Source organism: Phragmites australis, chromosome 15 (genome assembly GCF_958298935.1).
Source record: "Phragmites australis chromosome 15, lpPhrAust1.1, whole genome shotgun sequence".
Lineage (NCBI taxonomy): Eukaryota > Viridiplantae > Streptophyta > Magnoliopsida > Poales > Poaceae > Phragmites > Phragmites australis.
Genome location: NC_084935.1, coordinates 3,893,500 through 3,915,234, shown reverse-complemented (window position 1 = coordinate 3,915,234; position 21,735 = coordinate 3,893,500). Strand labels below are relative to the sequence as shown.

General features: G+C 43.0%; 3 protein-coding genes across 4 annotated transcripts; 2 read left to right on the top strand and 1 right to left on the bottom strand.

Moving 5' to 3' along the window:
• Nucleotides 1-5,025: 5,025 nt before the first annotated feature.
• LOC133893377 (protein NEGATIVE GRAVITROPIC RESPONSE OF ROOTS-like) lies at nucleotides 5,026-6,653 on the top strand. The gene has a single exon (XM_062334383.1). The coding sequence runs from the start codon at nucleotides 5,556-5,558 to the stop codon at nucleotides 6,468-6,470; it is 915 nt and encodes a 304-aa protein (XP_062190367.1). The 5' UTR covers nucleotides 5,026-5,555; the 3' UTR covers nucleotides 6,471-6,653.
• A 2,097-nt stretch (nucleotides 6,654-8,750) lies between these two features.
• Nucleotides 8,751-11,650, bottom strand: LOC133893388 (elongation factor 1-delta 1). 2 transcript variants are annotated; one of them, XM_062334393.1, is made up of 8 exons: nucleotides 11,491-11,650; nucleotides 10,594-10,707; nucleotides 10,398-10,514; nucleotides 10,226-10,310; nucleotides 9,856-9,976; nucleotides 9,578-9,691; nucleotides 9,309-9,470; nucleotides 8,751-8,939 (listed from the first exon to the last, which is right to left on the bottom strand). In XM_062334393.1, coding segments are annotated over exons 2-8 (687 nt in total). In that variant the 5' UTR covers nucleotides 10,680-10,707; nucleotides 11,491-11,650; the 3' UTR covers nucleotides 8,751-8,937. The 2 variants fall into 2 exon arrangements, with proteins under 2 accessions (XP_062190377.1, XP_062190378.1); XM_062334394.1 differs by having other exon boundaries at nucleotides 10,594-10,699; nucleotides 11,491-11,638.
• A 4,082-nt stretch (nucleotides 11,651-15,732) lies between these two features.
• LOC133891918 (uncharacterized) lies at nucleotides 15,733-18,502 on the top strand. The gene is made up of 5 exons (XM_062332629.1): nucleotides 15,733-15,974; nucleotides 16,064-17,018; nucleotides 17,112-17,207; nucleotides 17,818-17,954; nucleotides 18,052-18,502. The coding sequence occupies exons 1-5, from the start codon at nucleotides 15,790-15,792 to the stop codon at nucleotides 18,245-18,247; spliced, it is 1,569 nt and encodes a 522-aa protein (XP_062188613.1). The 5' UTR covers nucleotides 15,733-15,789; the 3' UTR covers nucleotides 18,248-18,502.
• The last annotated feature ends 3,233 nt before the right edge of the window (nucleotides 18,503-21,735 follow it).

Sequence of the window (21,735 nt, the reverse complement as noted above, 5' to 3'; positions counted from 1 at the left end):
TTGAAATTCGGCGAGAATTTGGATCGAACTGAACGGTAATCGGTCGGTTTGCTACGGTTACAGACTGTATTTAGCGATTTATCGAGCGGTTTTTTCACATTATTCAAATTATTGGTAACTGTTCGAATTTATCGGTAATCATTTGGTTTTAGCGAGTTATCGAACGGTTTTATCGAATTTTAGTGAAGTTTAAGAAAAACTAAAAAATAGCTCAATCTTGTAAAATTAATAACTAATTTATTTGAATTTTAAATCAAGTAAAACAAATTTTGTTGGTTTTCTTGTAACATGATCTACATGATAAAAATATTTATATTTATAAAAAAGTTGAATATTTTCTATAAGAAAATGTATTTACTAAACCTAGTTAAATGCATAGTTTACTCTTTGCTAATTCAAAAATCATGGAATCAATTTTATTAGTCTTTTTACATGATCCTATCTCTTTTAAAAATCCTGAACTTATGAAATAGTTATTGTTAAATGCAGGATTGTGTAAATGTATTGTAGCTAGATTAACTCATAACTAACCCATCGCACATCCAAAATTAGTGAAACCACTTTTATTAGTTTACTTATACTATGCTTTATGTAGGAAAAATAATGGTAGACATAAAAAAAATTAATTACAGTATTATTTCTTAGCATATTCACTTTATGCTTGTGAATTTTGTAAAATTTATGGAGGAATTAATAAAACTCTAAATGAAGTGAAACCAATTTTAAAGTCCCCTTAAGATACTCTCTACACAAAAAAAATATATATTTATATGTTAAGTTTTTTTAACATAAGTTAATAAATGAGCGACACGTTTCAATTTTTTCTTTTTCTTTTTCAAACTTCTTCCCTATAAAATAAGATGCAAACTTCCTCCCTATTGGATTTTTTATTTTTTTGATGTTTTAATTCAAATTCGAAAATTGGTTGGTTTTTATTATCGATGCAGAGCGATAAGCTCAGTTACCGCGATTTTCAAGTAGGAACCATCGATAAATTGAACCCTGGTTACTGCATATTAAATATCTGTTTGTTTGAGCTTCTGTTTCTACCTTTTATGTTGGTAGAAGTTAGAGGCTCAAACAAATAGGATTGTTGAAAAGTGGTTTTTAAGAAGTCAGAAGCCTGCTTCTGATAAAATAAATTAGAAATTAAGAAGCTAAGCTGAGAATAGTTTTTCTGAGAAGTAGTGTGTTGAAAAGTTAAAAAATTATTGTAAAATACAATAATTAAAATTAAAAAACAACTTTTTAGAAAAGAAGCCCAATATTTAAGGCCAATTGGCCTTAAAACCATCTCCAATGAATTGTCTTTGTGAGTCTCCTTTTCTTCGTAAAGGAATTTTTGTTTTTTAACACTTTAATGATTCTTTTTACAAAAGAATTTTTTTCTATTATCTTCATCCTATGATTCTCTTCTTTCTTTTATAAATCTTTTAAAAAAACCTATTAAAGATTTAAAAAATAAAAAAATAAGAACAAGAAAAAATTTATAAAAGAACAAAACAAAGGAAATATAATTAGAGAGGTTGTTAACAATCGGCGAATGAAGGAACGGCGCCCATCTCTCCGGGTATGGGATCTCGGCACAAGTGGCGGTGCACACCCAATCGGATGCCGTCCGCGCGACGGGCCAACAGGAGCCGGACGGGACAAGTGTCACGACAGTGTGCACGGCCAGGCTCCCCCGTGTCGGGGTGACACCTGTTTCTTAATGACCGGTTTCCTCCGCCTAATTCTCCGGGCTAATAGCTAGCTCGCGCCCCTCGTTGATACTTGATGGCCCCCCGATCTCGTAAACCCTCCCGCGCTGCGAGATAACCCCACAGGTTGGGTTAGTGGCGCGCGAGCCCGATCCCCGACGCGGCGAGGGGAATAGAGTATGGCCGGAATGGATGGACGCGCGAGAGCCCACGTCCGCGCGCCAGGGGTTGGCTCGAACGGCCGGGGCTGCGCCGCGTCGGCCGCGTCGGTGCGCCATCGGCTGCTGCGCGGGGAACCTGGTACCGGCGCGCTAATACTCTACTCCCACTACGGTACGGGGCTTCCGCGGAGGACACTGTTGGACTCTCGTCTCTCGTGCCTTGGCTTCCTTGTGGTTGTACGCTGACTGGATGAGAGCAATGGGCATTCCGTCGTCCTTCGGGGAAAGAAGATGAACTTTTTAAGTGTTTCACATCAGTACATGCCTCCGTTGTAGCCATGGGCATATCCAATGGGGGCTAAGAGGCTGTCTCGCATTCAGTGGAAGCCTTACTGAATCTTTTAATATTTTTTTATTATGGATGGGAGAGAGGAAAAACAAGAGATAGGTGTAGAAGTCTTTCTAACTTTTCTGTATCCGGTCATAGCTTGGACGTTAGAGCACGAACGAAGGTCGCGTTGTCATGGACATAAACCATCATTATTATAAATTTTATTATTAAAATAGTCAATTCTAATCATATCTATCTCCTCTGTTGGACCATAGGTAATTGATTGTCTCCTATTTCTTAGTCTAATCGAACAAACAAAACCACCACGGTGAGCATTAACATTCTTTTCCTTTCCAACTTCCTTTTGTCCACTACAATACTCAATGAAGGGCAAACATGTGTCAAAAAATTTGGTTACATAACAAGAAAATTATACAACATAACAACAACACTCATGACCATCAAAGTACAATTCAGCAAATCTATATACATGTTCATAACAGAAAAAAAAAATTCGACATAGTGTCCTACACAGAAGAACCTCATATAACCATCAAAGTACGATTCAGTCAAACTGTCGTTGATATGGAAAACTTTTGCAATCCAATTCATATTTCACTATACCTCATAGCTCACATGCAAAAAAAAAAGCACTGACATAATGAAGCCTGAAAAAATGGTTTGAGAGGGAGAGGGGCGTACCGGGTTGTGACCGGCGAAGGACAATGTTGTCACCCAATCGTCGCCACCAAGAGAGAGCGCACGGAAGGTAAATGGGAGGAGGTGAATTGGAGAAAGAAAACAGAAAAGAAGGGGCACATGAGGTGAATCTAACACAACGTAATCACCCATTCTAAATGACCTGTACATTCAAATTTCTCACATAAGATGATACAACATCTTCTAGTAATAATCCTAAATTTTATATGGGTGATCTGAACAAGTGATATCATTTATTCAACTAAACAGAAAAATGGCACTGTTTACTGAATGTGATCGTCCTGTCCAGTCTTATAAAGGAACCAACCGGCCACATCCTTAATGATCAAGATGATTTCTTTTGTATTGGGAACTGCGGACTGCCGAATTGGGAACATGGGGTGCTTTGCCCGGCCTGGGTGGGTTCTATCACCGGCCGATCGGTGACAGGGGCTGCAAAATATCTTCTTCTTGAACTGTGTGTTTTGCAGGGGTGGTGGTTCAGCACGGCAGCATACCTAACCACAGTCCTGCTGAACTACGGCCGGACAGTTCGAGTTCCAAATATGGTCAGGAACAACAGGTACAATAAAGTGAACCGGAGAGCTCCATTTTAACTACTCAAGTATTGGACTGCATTAACTGGATATCGTCCCTCTCAAAAAACAACTGGATATCGTACTTTGTGAACATCATGTAACATCTTAATCATCCTAAGATATGATCATTGACTTTTAAAACCGAACACACATTATTAGCGAAAAAGTGAATAACATACCAAAGTCAAACGATATCATTAGGTCTTGAAGATGATTTGGAGTAAGCGATGCAGCGGATGCCAGCGTGAGGAAGAGATCGCCAACACGTAGGCGGGGCGTGGCGGCGGTGGCAATCTTCACCCTATAGTGACACCCTTAGAATCGGTTAAGTTTTGAGGAGAACGGCTATAGCTCACGTGGGATAAATCGTGCGAGACTCTCCGTTCTAATTTTTATAGCATCGCACGAGATTGGATCGTGACCGATCTGAGATTAGTTACACCTCCGATCAGAGCGTATGGTGGGGACGAGCTCTATCTAAATCTCTTGGTTTAGTTAGAAAATGTTAGAAGCCGAGATCAATATCAAGAGGTCTTAATTCCTAGGATGTTTCCGCTACCGACACAATGTTGCGCGGTATATGTTAGCTTACGATTTGCCACGCGGCTGACATGTAAGCTTGAGAAATGAGAAGGGCCGGTGTGTAAGTTAAAATGGTACGATGGCATGTTGTCAGAGAATAGCTTACAAGGTGATAAAGGAGGGCACAAGAAGAAAGTTGACACCATGCACCACCATTTCTATCGATGCGCCAGTTTCTGTTGCAAAACCAGATTTCACAATCCCCATTTGTGGCAAAACCACCTCAAAAAACATCTTTAGGGGATTAATAAGTGGCATGGTATTACTAGTCGAAAGACTAGGATAGATATTGATGACTAAAATGGACTCATCTGCCTGCGTAAAATTCCCACGTTAATCTGAACAAATTAAAGAAAAAAAAATACTAGAAGCTTTCTTCATTATTGAGGAAATAACAAAAAGCTAGGTAGAGCCTGAGTATAATAGCGTTGATTAATCACATTAAATAAATGTTGTAGCTGTTATATACAATAGATATGATTTTATTTTTAAGACTTACAGTAACAATCATTTAGGGTTGTAAATATATATATATATATATATAGGAAAACTAGTATGTACTCCTGGGTGTATGTACTCCCACCTCTCATATACCACTTTTACACATGAGTTATACTTCTTTATCACTTTAAATATACTTTATTAGTAATTATAAGATACTACAATACAAATCCCACGAAATTTTTTATGAAATTCCATGAATTTTATCTTAATTTGCGTATATACTTCTTTTATGTATAAAAAAGAGTATATAGCAAAAATAAAAGACTAACATTGAATTTTTTTTCATACAACTCATATTGGAGTATCTTAGAATTAGTATTAGAGTATACTAAAAATGATAAAAGAGTATAAAGTATTTGTTTAGATGGTATATTGCATGTGGGAGTACATACTCCTAGGAGTATAGAATAGGTGTCCTATATATATATATATATATATACTTGCTTGCGTTTATGCTTCGACCGAGAATACAACCTAGATAATTGCACAATTGTGTGGGTAATTTTGCCGGTTAAATTGACGCCCATTGTACGTGTAAAGCATGTAACTGGATGCAACAATGCAAATTGGCCACTACCCTCAATCTGTAGCCATGGGTTTCTGTGGAAGACTGTAGTCTCACTAACCCTATTTAATTCAGGGGAGCAGGGGACCCTGGTTGCATCTAAAGCCACTTCTCTCTGCTTTGCTTTCACTCATGCTCTGCGCTCTAAAACCTCCCAATGAATAGTCCTGACTGACCAATCAGAGGGCACCTTCAAAACCCTGGAACTGAGCTTCTGTTGCCTCCCAGTCGATTCTCTGCCGCTCTTGCAGACTGTCACACTGCTCAGATTCACAGGGTACTTGTCGTTCTCCCGGAGCAGCACGAAGAGCAAGAAGACATGGGGGTAAGCCCAGTTGCAAGCTGGGTTCTCTCATCCACTGATGCTATAGCAGTTCTTCCATGTACATTTGATCTGTTCATTTCTAGTGTCTCATGGTTACTTTTGTCTGCACTCTGCAGATCATTAACTGGATGCAGAATCGCTTCAATGGTAGACAAGACAAGGGACGATCCGAGGCCGCCGTCGCGAGCTCAGCTCGCGGTGAGTGTTTCCGTTTCGTGCTTGTTATCAGCGGGCGTACGTGCTTTTCTTGGCTTCTCACTGACGAGCCTGCTTTTGCATGCATGGGTTTTACGTCAGATGTCCCGGTCCGAGAAAGCTGCCGCCAAGATCACGCTCGCGAGGAGAAGAGCCCCAACGGCGACTGGCCGCAGGCCCTGCTCTCGATCGGGACGCTAGGGAACGAGTCGCCGCTGCACGCGGCGGCGGCGACGGCGACGGCGGAGGTAGGAGGCCCTCGCGCGTCGTCGCAAGCCGACGTGCCGGACTTCACCATCGAGGAGGTGAAGAAGCTGCAGGACGCGCTGAACAAGCTGCTCCGGCGCGCCAAGTCCAAGTCCAGCGCCCGCGGGTCGGAGGCCACCGACGAGGACCGCGCTAACCAGATGCCGCTCGACAGGTTCCTCAACTGCCCCTCCAGCCTCGAGGTCGACCGGAGGCTCTCCCTGAAGCAGGCGGCAAACGAGGGCGAGGGCGGGGAGTTCTCGCCGGACACGCAGATCATACTGAGCAAGGCCAGGGACCTCCTCGTCAACAGCAACGGCGCCACCGTCAAGCAGAAGTCCTTCAAGTTCCTGCTCAAGAAGATGTTCGTCTGCCGCGGCTGCTTCGCGCCCGCGCCGAGCTTGAAGGATCCAATAGAATCAAGAATGGAGAAGGTAACTGTGCTAGCTATCCGCAGTATATATGATCTGTTATATGAATCATCTGTCGTCGCTGGTCATGTAGACATATATGCTAATATGATGCTACGTACCTTTCGTGTTCGCGTGCACACAGTTGTTTAGGACGATGCTTCAGAAGAAGATGAATGCTCGGCCGAGCAGCGCCGCGGCGTCATCGAGGAAGTACTATCTGGAGGACAAACCGAGCGGGAGGATGATAAGAGATTGTCGCCATGATGAAGAAGATGATGACAAGGGCTCCGATAGCTTTAAGTGGGACAAAACAGATACAGACTGTAAGAACACGCCCTTTAACTATATTTTCCACCTTACCTTGAACACACAGTTACAAGACTAGTGCGTGGAAAAAGCATTGCAACTAATGAGCTCTGCCGGTAAGCATGGACTGAATGAAATTTTCTGCTTCGCAGTCATTGTTCTGGAGATCTAAAACGAGAGGCGCACAAGTTCGAGGTCAGTATGATATGAACGGAGGTAAGTTACAGGAGAAACCCGGAAATTATAAGAGTACATATTCCTGACAAAAAAAATTTGTCCGAACGGCTTGCCGGTACTAAAATTTGGATGACCTGCTCTTTGCAGCTTACATTTGATGGTCCTGACACAGCAGAGAATTCCCATTGGTGTGGTGCCGTAATATTCCGTATTGAAGGAAGGTTCAGTTGAACGGCAAATCGATCGGACAGGATACCTAATGCACCAAGGTGTGGTACTGAATGAAGATCACAATTCACACTTCTGCGGGCTTGTTCAAGAGCAACATTCGAGCTGTTCATAGGAAAGATTTTCAGCTTTGTTTTTTTACTTTCCTTTTCCTTTTAATCCTCAGATACCAGATATGTTGATGGCCCATATATTATCCTATATATATAGTTCTTTTTCGTCCAATGGGATAAAAGAAGTTTCACTCAATGAACCCTTAACTTTTATTCTAATGCATGTAGCCCATCTCAAGAACACGGTCTTCCTCATGAAGCATGATTGCATGAAAATCATGTAGCTGAATGTACAGAAGTAGCATTGCAACTACGGTTCTTGGAACATGCTCGTTGCCCAAACCGGAAAGCCAGCCTGGACCTGAAGGTCCCCAAATCTCCATTGAAGCCAGGATCAGAGGCAGCTCCCCGGCACATTTGTGTGTGCCTGTGCCCAACTTTGGGAAAAAGATGGCGCCAAGGAGTGAGTGCCAAGCAACATTCCACACCTTTGGCAAATGCCGATGTGCCATTGAATGTGTGCTCGCTGCTCACTGTAATCAGATATATTTACAGGCTTGCAGATAGTGTGCAATGCAATACTCTACGAACTTCTTTGAGATGGTTACTAAGGAGCTCCGCCCTCTCGGGACATTGTGGTCTTTGTTAGTTACGGGAAGGATCCTAGGGATCCACAAGATAAAAGCTTGTCATCGAAAGCCATACCATACCATTGTTTATGTAGTTGGGCTCATGCAATTTTTTCCTCTGGCTGTGCAAGAATGTTTGGGCAGAGCAGAGACACCCATCATTTATCATTCTCGGATGGAACGATGAATGCGTAAAATTATCGATAAATGGGCGAATTGTGAAGTTCTAGGAGCCGAGAAGCTGCTGCGATGTGGTCCTGAATCGCGTGTCGCTTTTGGTTAAAAGAATGGATACTAATTTTGATACATATTATTTTTTTCAGAATGTGAACCAAGCGTATCTACCAGATGGTCAACTCTGAATGTGTCGTATCTGCGGTGAATCGAAGAGATATTCAGATGAGATCGCAGCTTTATCTCTCTTAGGAACTAGGAACGTGTTGAGGATTCAGATGTTAACTGACAAGGAATGGAACGTTGAAGATTTCGAAGAGGATAATTGGTTGGGCGAGCTCTTTGGTGCAACAGATTTGGTAGTATCTTCTCGCGGATCTGAGAGTTCATATACTCAGGTTTCTGACACATGTACACTGTCTCCACTGGGTTCGTGGAGAAGTTGATGTTGTATACCTTTGGGCTCGGCAGAGCGTTGGATGTGGCGCCTGACAATTTGCTACAGCAGAGAACAGTGGTAGCAGAGATCAAACGAGATGGTATTTCGCAAATATAGAGCGAGTGATGGGAGATTGGGAGCAAAGAAGATGTTAGGCTTTTTATTTTTGCCACGAAGAGGGTTTCTTTGAGCGAGGTAGGTTTCTGTTTGTCCTGTCGCAATCTCGGTGATATCTACTTGAAAATGCGAGCAATTTGGCCACAGATATTGCTTGGAAGTGGAGCCGGTTGGACCAAGCGAGGGAGGGCACCGCTCACGCTCGCAGCGTCCCCCGGCTTTCAAAAGGCACCTCTGATCATGAGTAAATCTAGCAGCTAGAGATATACGAGCCATGAATAAAAAAAACTGCGGCCAAGAATACTGGTAACACAATTCCAGCCTGATGGTTATTCCAAATTAAAGCAAAGTCATTTCGTTCTTGTACATTCGACTCGACTATCCCAAAAACCTCACCGCCAATTACTAGCAACACCACGATAACACAGCAACGCGAAACTCTTTTAACACTGGGTACATTGGCAACCGACCACCATCGCCTGCCTCAAGAAAATTTCTGCAACAGATGAGGTCGATCATAAGGTTAGGTAGTTCTCAATCAACACGGTCAAAAGCACAAGAGATGATGCACGTCCTAATGTTCGAGAACAGGAAACATTTTCTTATTATCCATAAAAAACATGTAGCAAATTTTATGAGGGCCTTGAGGCTACTGGGAGCTCAATTTTGCTACAAATCACTAATGGTGGAGGAATGCAGGATGCAACATTATGGAAACATAGGTTGATATTCATGAAAAACCATCTATTTTAGCATAATAATGCTGATGCAAACATAGGTGGATATTAATGAAAAAACATCTATGTTAGTATCATGCTAACGCAGCTTTGCGAAAATTGAAGGATCACTTGCTGAAACAACTTACAGATTTTGTTGAAGGCAACAATATCGCAGCTCTGAACATACTCATTCACTGGCTCGGCGCACAAATGCTCCTCGATGAGAGTGTCAACAGAGACGAGATCATCAACGATTGTCATCATGATTTGCAACTTCTTAATGCCGTATCCAACCGGGACAAGTTTGGCTGCAACAGATGGTAAATATTCATGTTAAAAACCCAACTAAATAGTATACAGCAGTGTCTGCATGACTCAATTTCGTGAGTTGGAAAACAACTGAGTTGTAACTTACAGGCCCCCCAGAACAAGCCCTCCATCTTCATGCTCCTTACAGCTTCCTCGAGCTTGGTCATGTCAGTCTCATCATCCCATGGTTTCACATCAAGCAGAACTGATGACTTCCCAGCTGACAAAGGACAAAGTTAGCATCAGGTTTTAAATTTTGCTGAGTACAAAACATAACTTCAACAATACTATACTATGAACAAAGAGTGTATAACTTTCCAAATACAAGTATAACTGCAAAAAGATAGATGAGAATAAAATAGAACAACTTGTATACTAACATACATTCCTTCTTCTTGGCAGAAGCCTTGACAGCCGCAGCACGCTCTTCAGCAGCCTTCTTCTCCTCTTCAGTCTCCTCACCGAAAAGGTCAACATCGTCGTCGTCGTCGTCAGCTGCTGGGGCCTGCAGTTAGAAGATTAATCAGAGCAATGGGAGTATGAAAGATTGAAAGTGCATTTTTGTGACAAGAAATTGAACCGCATGATTGGCTATTCAAATATCGATCAATGATAACTTCCATTAACAACAATTCAAGCCAGCCATTAGCACCAAAGTATGACTACGTGAACACATCCAACCACTTTGCAGTTTTCAGCAAAAACAGAAGGAAACAGCTGTAACCATTTGAGCTCATCAGGTTGATGGTTGTACCTTTGCTTCAGCAACATCAGGGGTTGAGGCAACAGGAACAGCTGATGACTCAACCTTGACGCCTTGGCCCTCTTCAGTAACCCCACTGAACATAATCGGATCATTATGCAATTATAAACCACTGAACAGTATATGCTAAAAGCCTAAAAACAATCTCAGATTAAGAGCATACCTCAGCCTCAGGAGTGCATCAATGTGACTGAACCACCTTGCAACATTGGTATACTTGGATGAGGGAGCGGCAGAAAATGAAGAATAGACAGCCAAGTCATCCTTGGAAGCTTGGTAGCTAGAGGCAGATCATTGCAGTGTAAGTCCAGTGCAACAGATATGACCAATGAGTAAATAGGGTAGCATAAATCACATACCCAGTGATGTAGCTGCGAGTGAGAAGGTAATCGTCAAGCTTTTTAAGCCCTGCCTCAGAGTTAACATTCGCGAAAGAAACCGCCATCTCCCCTCAAGAAAGTTTCACTAGTGATCTATCGGCACGGAAGAGAATGGTATTAGAACAACTTGAAAAGCTCAATCATGATAACAGTCTATGGATAGGCAATTAATAACTAAACATGCTGCTACTCAAATTGTAAAGCAAAATCCTGAAACGGTAAATGGATATTAAAACTAACAAGTAGCCCTAAACCCTGATCCTAGACTTATGTTTAGCATCTGAAGTATCATAACTAATCCAGAGCTCAACTAACAGTTTATGGGCACACCGTACTGCAGAACCGAACTGCTTAATCTAAACCAACAGCTTATCCTATTGGTATCGAAAGGACCCCGCTGATCAAAAAGTATGTTTATCCAATAGCTGATCCAATAGACGAGGCAGTACCTATAACATCCAAGACAAATCTAAGACCATAGAACTAAAGTCACTCCTATTTTATTATGATCCATTTCGCGAAAATATAGATTGTTCAGTGAAATTATCAGATCTGACATCAATGGGCTAACGAATCGTCGCGTTGCAAAGTTTAACGGGTACCTGATACTTAACAATAAATCTAGTAAAAATAAGAGCGAATAGCCTGGAGCTTTCAAACAACTACAATCGACTAGATTACAGCACAGATGACATATTTCAGGAAGAAACGAAACAAGAATCCCGAATCGAATCCAGCAAACACGACGGGCAAAAGGCCCAATCTTTCGCTTAACTGAAGCGAAGAAACCATAAATTCGCACACAACCTACGAGCAACAAACATTCGAAACTACAAATCGGCGAAGAACTGGAACAGAAGCATTCAAAGTCTTCACCTTTTCTCTGGACGGGATCGGGGCGGGTGGAGCAGAGGGCTTCGGCGACGGCGTGGGCAGGCGAGGGTGGAGGCGGCCGCTGGGGCGAGCGGAGGGAGATATAGCGAGGGATACGACGATGCGAGGGTTTCTGCGGCTGCTGCCAGACGTTGGATCCCATCCGACGGTGGTGGGATCGAACTCGGCATATACCGATGGACGGGAGAATATTATATGGGCCAACTAATAACTGGATCGAGCCCATTAATAACTGGGCTAGCCAACGTCGTTTTTTTCTCCAGCTGAAGTTCTCTTCGGCCCAATAATGCAGTTAATTCGGCCCAAGAACGAAATGAGAAGATACGGCCTAACTAATTTTTAGACCTCTAAAAAAACTAATTTTTAGAAGAACGCAACCAAATGGTTTCCCAAAAATAAAAAAAAAGAACAAAAGGTATTGACTTGTTAGGGTCCTTGACCGATCTGAGAGTCAGTCTAAAGTCTAAAATACACACTTAACTTGAATCTTTTTTAATAATGAAATAAAATTATCACAATCTACATCACAAGATGTACGTAGCGTTCTCAACTTGGATTTGGTCCTTAAAAAATATTGGATATCAATATCTCGTATACTTTAATGTATTTTGGGTTTGAATGGTTTCCTAGCGGCAAAAGGAGGGAAACGGATACTCAATTTAAAGTGAGTAAATATAATTCCATACTTGATAATCTGATACATCCATGTAGAATTATGTAAAAAGTCGTATTCGATGAAAGGCATATGTATGGTTTGGAGGGAAATATTTTCTATCTTTCAATATCCACCCTGCAATATAAGGTCAATAAGCCAAAAAAAAGTGATTCTTTCTTAGCCCTTATAGAAAAATGGATTCTTGAACCTCTTTCATGCATATGTCACGTCGAGGTGCTGTAGAAAAAAAGAATTATAAAATACAATCCAATTTTTCGTAATTGATTAGTTAATACGGTGGTTAACCATATTATGAAAGATGAAAAAAATAATTGACTTATCAAATTCTCTATCGAGCCATGAAAAAGATTCAATAAAAGACAAAAAAATCTACTATTGGTTTTACATGCGATACGTAGAGTCAATGGTTTTTGTTTTGAGAATAGGACACTAACTACCACTGGATTGTTTCACTGCTTCTTTTGAAGGAAGATTGTTTCACTACTTCTTTTGAAGGAAGATTGTTTCACTAGTTATAACGCAGGAAGACAAGAATAGTTAGGTCATTTGTCGAACGGATTAGGACGGGGTTCTCTGGTTTTAATTTCAGCCCAATAGACCGACCACTCCAGCACTTGTTTGCAGCAAGTTGGCGAGACCATTCACAAGTTCCTCTTGACATTTTTTGTTTTCGTTGATGAACAAATCTACATCTCTGGTTCTTCGTAAGTGCGTACAAGGTTTATGAATTAGTCGACCTTGACCTTGTACGTGTCACACGGGATGGTATCATTAACGAGGACGGACACGTGCTAATCCCCAATGGCACGCCACAGAACCTCAATTTCAGCTCTGCACTTGCGAAGCTGCAGACTGTAGTGCACGCTTGCCCAGGCCACATGTGAAACGCTTAAACAAAAACATCGTCAAAACTCGCGAGCCCCAAGGTCTTCTCCATGTTTATTCGCTCAAGGCACCACACATCTGCACACACTTCGTAGACCAGGCATATAATGGGTTTAGCCTCTGGATCAAAGGCAGTGTACGATCAAGATGCCCAAGATGGGTGGTTTGGATTCTAATTTTTTTCTACCTTTAAAAACTATTGCAAGAAAGAAACAATCTTAATGTAATTGTGCACTAGTTGCTATGTGAAAAACATACTAGCTCAATTGAGAACTATCCTTATTCTAGCAAATCAACTCTAATAAAAGTAATTGCAAGAATATAAATACGAAAATAAAACGATATAATTAAATTGTTCAAAGTAAAGAGAAGGGATATAGAGACTCGGATTTTTCTGGTGTATCAAGGAGTTGGTGCTTACCTATAGTCTTTGCTGGAGCATCCATGCAATGTATAGCTCCCTCTTGATACTGCATAAGGGATCAAGCGATATCTAGTGGTAGTCCTTCTCCACGTCAGATCGGTGGACTCTAAACTGGTATATGATCACCTTGAGGCTTCAATAATCATTTCATCATGAAGCTTCTCAAAACCAAACGACCACAATCCGTCTAAGTGATGCTAATCACCAAGAGTGGCAAGCTAAGAACCTTATTTGACCTAATCTAAGCAAAAAAATGATTGATTGCACATTAACTACTCTCCTAGCACTAATAATGTCATTAATATTGCAATTAAGGACCTTAAAAATCACTCAAATGGTTCTTCTTCCTCTTTGACTCTCCAAGTATGTAACTATGCCCAACCAACAGCCAAATAAGTGTTCATGGAGTAGAGAGAAGAGAAGTGTATTTATATCCAACCACTGTTGTAAACTAGTTGTTACCTCTTAGCCTAGAAAAATTATATTCACCGGATGATCTGGTGTTGCCTCCATCATCATTTTCATCATCGTCATCATCAAAACATCTGATATGTAGATCAACACATTATTCAAAAACCAGTTGTTACTTGTATGACATACTCATCGTATGATCTGTTGGTGTTCAAACTCCATCACAGAGAACATATGATGTGTATATCAACTTTGACCTTTACTAGTAGTAGCCTTTGCACAATTACTTAGGGATTCCTCCGATGATCATCGAAACTTCCGATGCGTAATTATCCGATGCACTCAACGAAATTTCCGGTGTATAGAATGGCTTCCTCAAAATTGCTCTTTGCATAAAACTTCCGATGCAATCCTCCGATGTTCATTGGAACATCCGATAAATATAGCTTCGTTTTTGCTAATTCTCTATATGTAATTACTCTGGTGAGTCATTGTAGATCTTCTGGTAAGAATATTAGATCATCTTGTATACGTAAAATTCTAAACTTTTCATTTCACTATAGATTTTTATCCGTCTTTCGATCCTTGCTTTCTTAGACTTCCTCTGGGCTACCTAATTCTAGATTTGACTAGTGTGCATCACAACTAACTCTCTAACTCTAACTAAACTAAGCTACTATTCTCAACCTCCTTTAATAGTACATCCGAAGGGAAAAAAATAAGAAGTATATCTACTCTAAGTGTCAACCTAACTCCTTGCAACATTTAGAACTAGATTATCATTAATCTCCATGCATATTCTTTGTTGATAACTATAAAAATCAATATAGAGGACGAAAATATACAAGAATCATCATCGTAATCTAACTTTAAATAAATCATACAAAACACATGTTAGTCACCATAATCATGTTATCATTAACCATCAAAACTCAAATTAAGGGCTTGTATGCTTACCGACATGATTAACTTAGTTAATTATATCTTCTCCTCTTGTTCCATCTAATGCCATATGTTAGGACGACTTCTAGATGAGTGCGTGGGTGGCTTTTAATTCCCATAAGGTGCTGATTGAACATAGCGGTAGGACGTCGTCAGTTATTTCTACGAGGTATTTTACAAATTCTTTACATTTACTTTGCACTCCGATATGTGCTGCCAGTCAAACATCTGTTGCATTGTTAGACCATCTCCAACAGCTACCTCAAATTTTCATCCTCAAAACACTATTACAGCATCCCCTATCACTATTACAGCATCCCTTATTTTTTTTCTACTGTAGCAGCACTGTAGCACTGGATAGAGGATCTGTTGGAGATGGATTTCCAGTGCTACAGTAGACCGCAAACACTATAGCACGGGAAAAGGGAGATTTGAAGTCTCTCTTGGAGATGGGCTTAGTTCTTGTGTTGCGAATTTTAAAATTGGAGCTCAAACGGACCCTAAATGTCAGATGTTATGCCACTTAAAGTAACATTGTCACCTAATATTGGTGTGGATATTCCATGTCAACGCTTAGTACCTAACGAAAATGTAACCAATAAGAACATTAGATAATCTCAATGCAAAAAATTTCATGCCAATTTGGTCCCTCTCATTTGTCCTATTTGCTTCTTTTGTCATGCATGTTTGCCTAATTCGATCATTTCTGCACGTAATAGTTTGGGCGTGGACCTAAAAATTGTTTTTTCGAAAGGACGTGGACCTAACAATTCATGGCACCTCCGCGTCAAAGTCTCCTCTTCCGTTCGTCTTCCACTCCACTCCTTGAGATCCCACCTCCCATATTTCTATCCTACTCAACTCGGCTGCTCCAGTGCCAGTGCACCACGAGCACGCAGTCGCAAGCACCCCCCCCCCCCCTCCTCTCTTGCTGCGCGCCACGATGCCACTGCCGTCCATGAGGCTTGTGCGCCTCGTGGTGGCCTTGTTATGGTGCGCCCTCCTCTGCGCCGACGCGTCGGTGCACGACTACACCGGCGAGTGGTTCGCCGGCGTCGGGAACGCCTTCGTCCTCCACGGCGGCAGTGAGGGCGTCTACGCCTCCGCTGCGGCGGGCGCATTCATCCGGTACGTATGAACCGGCGGGAGGATCAGTTCATCGTTTCATTGGGTTCTTGGGGAGTGACTGTGATGTAGTGGTTCCTTGATCGGTGCAGCTTCGAGAAGGTCGCCTTCAGGAGGACGCAGGAGTCTGCGGCTGAGGCAGAGCAGGACGGCAACCGCACGGCCACGGTCACGGCGGTCATCTTCGAGGCAGGCGACCGCGACGCCGTCGGTGGCACGGACGTCTCCAGCGGGCGCGCGCTCTGCTGCAGGCCGGACATGGCGAAGATGGGGACATGCACAGAGGGGGCGCTCGTGTACCGCGCGCCGAATGGCACCGGCGGCTGGCCCAAGGTTCTCGCGGCCTCGTTCCTCCCGGGAGTCCTCGAGGCGGCGTTCCCGGACGAGACCGTCACCGTAGCGCGCACCGGCATGTACACCCTCCTCTTCGTCCACTGCGACGCATCGCTCGCCGGCGGGGCCGGGCAGGTGTCCGCTGAGGGCAAGACCATATGGAAGAACAACCGCGGCTACCTCCCCGGCCGGATGGCCCCCCTCGTGCCTTTCTACGGACTCATGTCGCTGGCGTTCGCCGCCCTCGCGGCGTACTGGTTCGCGCAGTACGCGCGGTTCTGGCGGGAGGTGGTGCCGCTCCAGAGCTACGCCACGCTCGTGATCGCCCTAGGGATGGTGGAGTCCGCCACGTGGTACTTCGACCTCGCCGAGTTCAACGAGTCCGGCGTCCGGCCGCGCGGCGCGACGTTCTGGGCGGCCACGGCCGGCGCGGCGCGCGGCGCGGTGTCGCGCGTGCTGGTGCTGCTCGTCGCCATGGGCCACGGCGTGGTGAGGCCCACGCTCTCGGGGCTCAGCTCCAGGGTGGCCGGCCTCGGCGCGGCGTTTTTCGCCGCGGCGGAGGCCCTTGAGGTCGGTGAGAACGTCGGGACCGTCAGCGACCACTCGCCGTCGTCGGCAAAGAGGATGTTCTTGGTGCTCCCCGTCGCGGCCCTGAACACGGTGTTCGTCTACTGGATATTCAGCTCGATGTCGAAAACTCTGAACAAGCTTAAGGTGAACAACTTCAGCCTGATCATTTAAGCTTGTTTTCTTCAAATTTCTTCAAGATCATACGGGAATTCCTCAGTGTAAATTCAAAAATTGTAGGCGAAACGAATGACGGTGAAGCTGGAGATGTACCGGAAATTCACCAACGCCTTGATCATTGCAGTGGCCGTGTCGCTCGGATGGATCACATTTGAGGTAATTCCACCTAACGAAACTAACCTGAATCACTTTTGGTCGGGCAGGAGTATGAATTTTTATCGATTTCGTTACTCCAGAACTGCACCTTTGAGTATATGTTTTTGGCAAACACGTCTCAAATGAGCACAGCTCTAGCCTGACCCTTCGTGTAGAACAAACAATTGCTATTTTTCTTTGGGATTTTGTCCACAAGGTCCAGTCCATCACTTCGATCAGCCAACTGTGACCTTTACCAACCTATCGCTATGGTACTAAATGCTGTCATGGAACAAGATCGATCACAAAAGAGGCTCTTTCTGAAACGATTTTGAGGCCAAGGTTAATGATCAGACAAGGCTTTTGGTTGCAAGCCATCCCATTGCCACCAGAAAAAAAAAAGCACATCTTCTTCTTCGTCTGAATGATGTCCAATTGCTGAATGTTTCTGACGGATCGTCCACGGGGAGAGCATCTGTTTGGTGCCTTGAGCTCTCCTTGATTTCACAGTAACAACGACATAGCATCCATAATCTTCTTCGTTATTACACTGAAAGTCTGCAACCTGCATCCGTATTTTCTTAGACAGAAAAGCACTGCATCCTGATCGTCTGCAAATCGCAATGCGCAGATCCACTTCAAGTCGACGGACGGGTACAGCGAGCGGTGGCGCGCCGCGTGGGTCATCCCGGCGGTGTGGCAGCTCATCTCCTTCTCGCTCCTCTGCGCCATCTGCCATCTATGGGCGCCCTCACACAGCTCAACGAGGTAGAACGAAGCATCAGTCACTTGCCGCGTCAGCTGGCCATCGTCCACCTCATCAGCGTATGCACACTAACCCGGTGGCGCGCTCGTGGCTCGGCAGGTACGCCTACTCGGACGAGGAGGAGGGCGAGGACGTGGACCGTGACCTGGAGGACACGCGGCCGCTGATCCGGCCGGGACCGCTGTCCTACGTGGACACCTGGGCGATCTCCGTGTCGCACGACGCTACTACGGTCATACTGAGGACTGACTCCGGCGTGTACGCGAAAGCCGGCGACGGCGACAAGCGGGTCTAGCTCCAAGAGCTGGGGATACGGATCGCCGGTTTCGTAGTGTAGCACGTAGCGTTCAAAACTGTACCGCAGAGGAGTTTGTTGTGAATATGATGCTCAATTATCATGTAATTAGAGTAATAACTGCATTAGGCAGTTAACTTTTGGAAAGATATCGTTGGGGCAACCGCCTTTACTAACAGGTGCATTCCCGTCTGCTTAATTCTATAAATATGTAAATATTATTCATCAATAAATATAACTACTTTATGCCCATAATTTCTAATTCTACTTTTAATATGTTATTAATATAAAATTTCTACCATTGATTGGCTAGAAGAAAGTAAGAACAGAGGTCAATCGGCCTCAACATCCAACCAAGATGAGCAAGATAGCATCATCAATCTATGAAATACAAGGTAGGAATCAAAAGTTGGTAAGACGACGAACACAAGAACAAAGTAAGCACTCAAGGCTTCTCTAGTATGCGAGACAATATGGGCGGCTCAAACCTTTCTATCGATGACACCCTCATTAGAGGCTCTGCCGTCATGTTGTAAGCCCAAAGCTAACCTCCTCATGCCTCCTTCTAGGAGGCGCTCGGCTCCTCCGTCGAGAGTCATCTCTCCGGTGACTCTTCTACATGAGGTGGCATCCAGTGGTGACGCGCCCACGTCAGCGTTGAACATCGCAGTGTGGCCTCCATCCTAGAGACAACTGGCGACTCTTCAACAGGAGACACTCCGACCAATGACACCGTCTGCGGTGGTGGCGGCAGCCCTAAGCGACAGGCGGCGACGTGAAGGACCCGTAGCAGCTGGTTGCCTCCTCTTCTATATGAGGCGGGATGGGAGGGAGCCCCCAGGCCTTGAGCTGAAAGGCCTCTTAGGCTGCGACTCAGGTTTTCTCAGGGAAAATGCAAAAAGGAAAAAAAACTACTTCTGTTTTTGGGTTGAAATAGTTAATGGGCTTCGGCTCAAACTCTTTTTTGCTTGAAATTTACCACATTAGACTGACTATTTCTATTTAGCCCCATGGATCCTAATAAATAGCCCATATAAACAGTAATGTGTGTATTATTTATGTTAAAATCTCTGTAATTATTTATAATTGTACTAGTTTATGTACTTTTATAAATATATATTTCCAGACCTAACGAGTCATGCATTTACACCATGTTCTATACGTATGCATCATTGCATTTTCAAAAATATGCATTTACGTTTCCACACTTTTAAATTCTTGCAATTTACTTTAGATTGCAATTTAATACTCTCAGCACTTCTATTTTGATTTAAACCCAAAATTACTTCATAAAAACATAAAATGCTTAATTAAAAGCAGACTTTCATTCAAATTTTAAGTGATCATCTCAATTAATATCGGTATAACACAAGACCGTGAATGTTATAGCATCTACTATAATATTTATAGATTATGCTCACATCAGCGAAATACTCATCAACTACTGTGCGGTCTACACCACTTTTGTTGACTACTATCAACTTGTTAAATCACTACATTTGGGATTTATACCATTTTGCTGATTATATTACTACTACTGTGAGATCTATACCATATTTAATGATTATCTTTAACATATTAGCTTCACAATCTAAAATCTACATTATATAATTTAAGTTCTCGTACTTAACTTTACAAATTTTACATTATTTACAACAGAATTCAATTTTACACGGAGAAATGGCGAGAATGTCGTGGCCGTGGCAGCTGCTTTGTACAAATCCGGATCTCGTTTCTTCAATAATTTTTAAGGGTGTAATGCAAACAACATGGTAGCACTGATAGAGATTCATTTGAGCAGAGTCTCTGCCGGCAAATCAGGATCTTATGGGCAATGGTATGGACTGGAGCGAAGAACGGCTTATGGTCATGGGATTTATGGGCTAGGCTGTTATTTGGCTCACTAAACAGCAGCACTTGCCGGCCATAGAGGACATGAGCGAACCAGTGAGGTTGGGTGGACCCATAGGGTAGTCCTGTTAGGTTGTTAGGTCTAAGATTACCCTGGTTCAGCTCTGAGCTCTTTGATCAGTGCTGGAGTCCGGTGACGGGAGCTTGGTTGGTGAGCACGATGCCCTGTGCTGGAACGACTCGTAAGACTATCGAAGAAAAAGCAACCAAATTTGTGCCTCATGAGCCATGGCCCAAATCGACCTTATGCCTCTAACCGAGTGACCATGGCTCAATCGGCCTCATGTCCAATTGATTCTTCTTCTTGACGCCTTGACCGCTCCCACTTAATCTCTAATCGTGAGTTCACAAATCGGGTCGTGAGTTCCCAGATAGGAATGGGGAGCACTGGCGCACGGCGACCGACGAGTAGTGGCGCGTGTTCGGCGTTCGGCTGGCTGCGACGCGGTGAACGGTGAGGTTGTGGGAGCTCGGCGCGGCAGGAAGCGACACTCGGTAGGCTACGGCAAGGCGGGTGGCATGACTCAGCGTTGGGAGCTTGGCTCGGAGGCCGGCGTCCAACGGCTGGGAGTTCGGAAGCTCTCTAGTCTCCACTCTGATGTATGTAATTGAAATAGAATAGCCATTTGTGTTTAGTTTTTGCAACAATGTTGGCTATATCTTGGAGTTCTTTTGCAACTCATCATTTTGGTGACTCAAACACAAAATCTTTAGTTGAAAGATTTATCCAATATGCAATGTTTACGTGAAACACAATCTTTAGTTGAAAAAAAAATACTTCCTTCTATTGTATCATATGATGTATCTTTTTTCATAAGTAGCTATCAAACCAGCTCAACTGGCTCGTTGTATGTGCAATAAAACACAATTTTAGATAGATGATTAGGTGTCCTTAGCTGCATTGTATCTCAATATCTAAGTAACATATCAATATTTTAGGATTGATATGATTAGATATCTAGGATTTCTTTGGCACTACCTGTTGATCCTCTTAATATTTCATCACATAGGATGGATCAACACTCCTGCCACTTATGTTTAACTAGCAAGGCTATTAGTGCTGGCCGTAATGTCATATTTAGACTATTTATATTACAGTTTTACAAATTTAGAATTTATTGTTGAATTACAAGATTATATCAAATTACCAAATTTGTATTATCTTTTATTAAATTTTATACTATTCTATCAAATTTATGGTCTTTAAAATGCATCTACTAAGAAAAAAAAATTGAGCGCTTCTACTAAGGAATTTTTTTTGAGCGCTCTCTGCTTTGAGCCATGAGATCGAGGCCACGACACTGTGATTCCATCGTTCATTTCCTAGCTTTGATGCGTTCCTACCGAACTATGGAAAAAATTTTGAGCGCTCTCTGCTTTGAGCCATGAGATCAGATGCTACATCACGGTACTAATAGAAATCAAATGCACGTATTCCAACTTGATTAATAGTTAATAACTGAAAGTTAATTAAGTCGGACCAATCCACGACCGGGAAGAGAACAATGATCTGCTCTCAACCTAACGTTCAAATGACATCGAGCCCAATGTTGCATACGAAAATTTGCTTGATTTGG

Bases quoted from the DNA above. Each gene is read 5' to 3' on its own strand.
- LOC133893388 (XM_062334393.1), bottom strand. From the start codon at position 10,679: ATGGCGGTTTCTTTCGCGAATGTTAACTCTGAGGCAGGGCTTAAAAAG. The intron at 9,692-9,855 runs GTATGTTAGTAT...GTCCTTTGTCAG, and splicing joins TTCTGCCAAGAAGAAGGAAT to CTGGGAAGTCATCAGTTCTG. The intron at 9,471-9,577 runs GTAAGTTACAAC...CATCTGTTGCAG, and splicing joins GGGCTTGTTCTGGGGGGCCT to CCAAACTTGTCCCGGTTGGA.
- LOC133891918 (XM_062332629.1), top strand. From the start codon at position 15,790: ATGCCACTGCCGTCCATGAGGCTTGTGCGCCTCGTGGTGGCCTTGTTA. The intron at 17,019-17,111 runs GTGAACAACTTC...CAAAAATTGTAG, and splicing joins AAACTCTGAACAAGCTTAAG to GCGAAACGAATGACGGTGAA. The intron at 17,955-18,051 runs GTAGAACGAAGC...GTGGCTCGGCAG, and splicing joins CCCTCACACAGCTCAACGAG to GTACGCCTACTCGGACGAGG.
- LOC133893377 (XM_062334383.1), top strand. From the start codon at position 5,556: ATGGTTACTTTTGTCTGCACTCTGCAGATCATTAACTGGATGCAGAAT.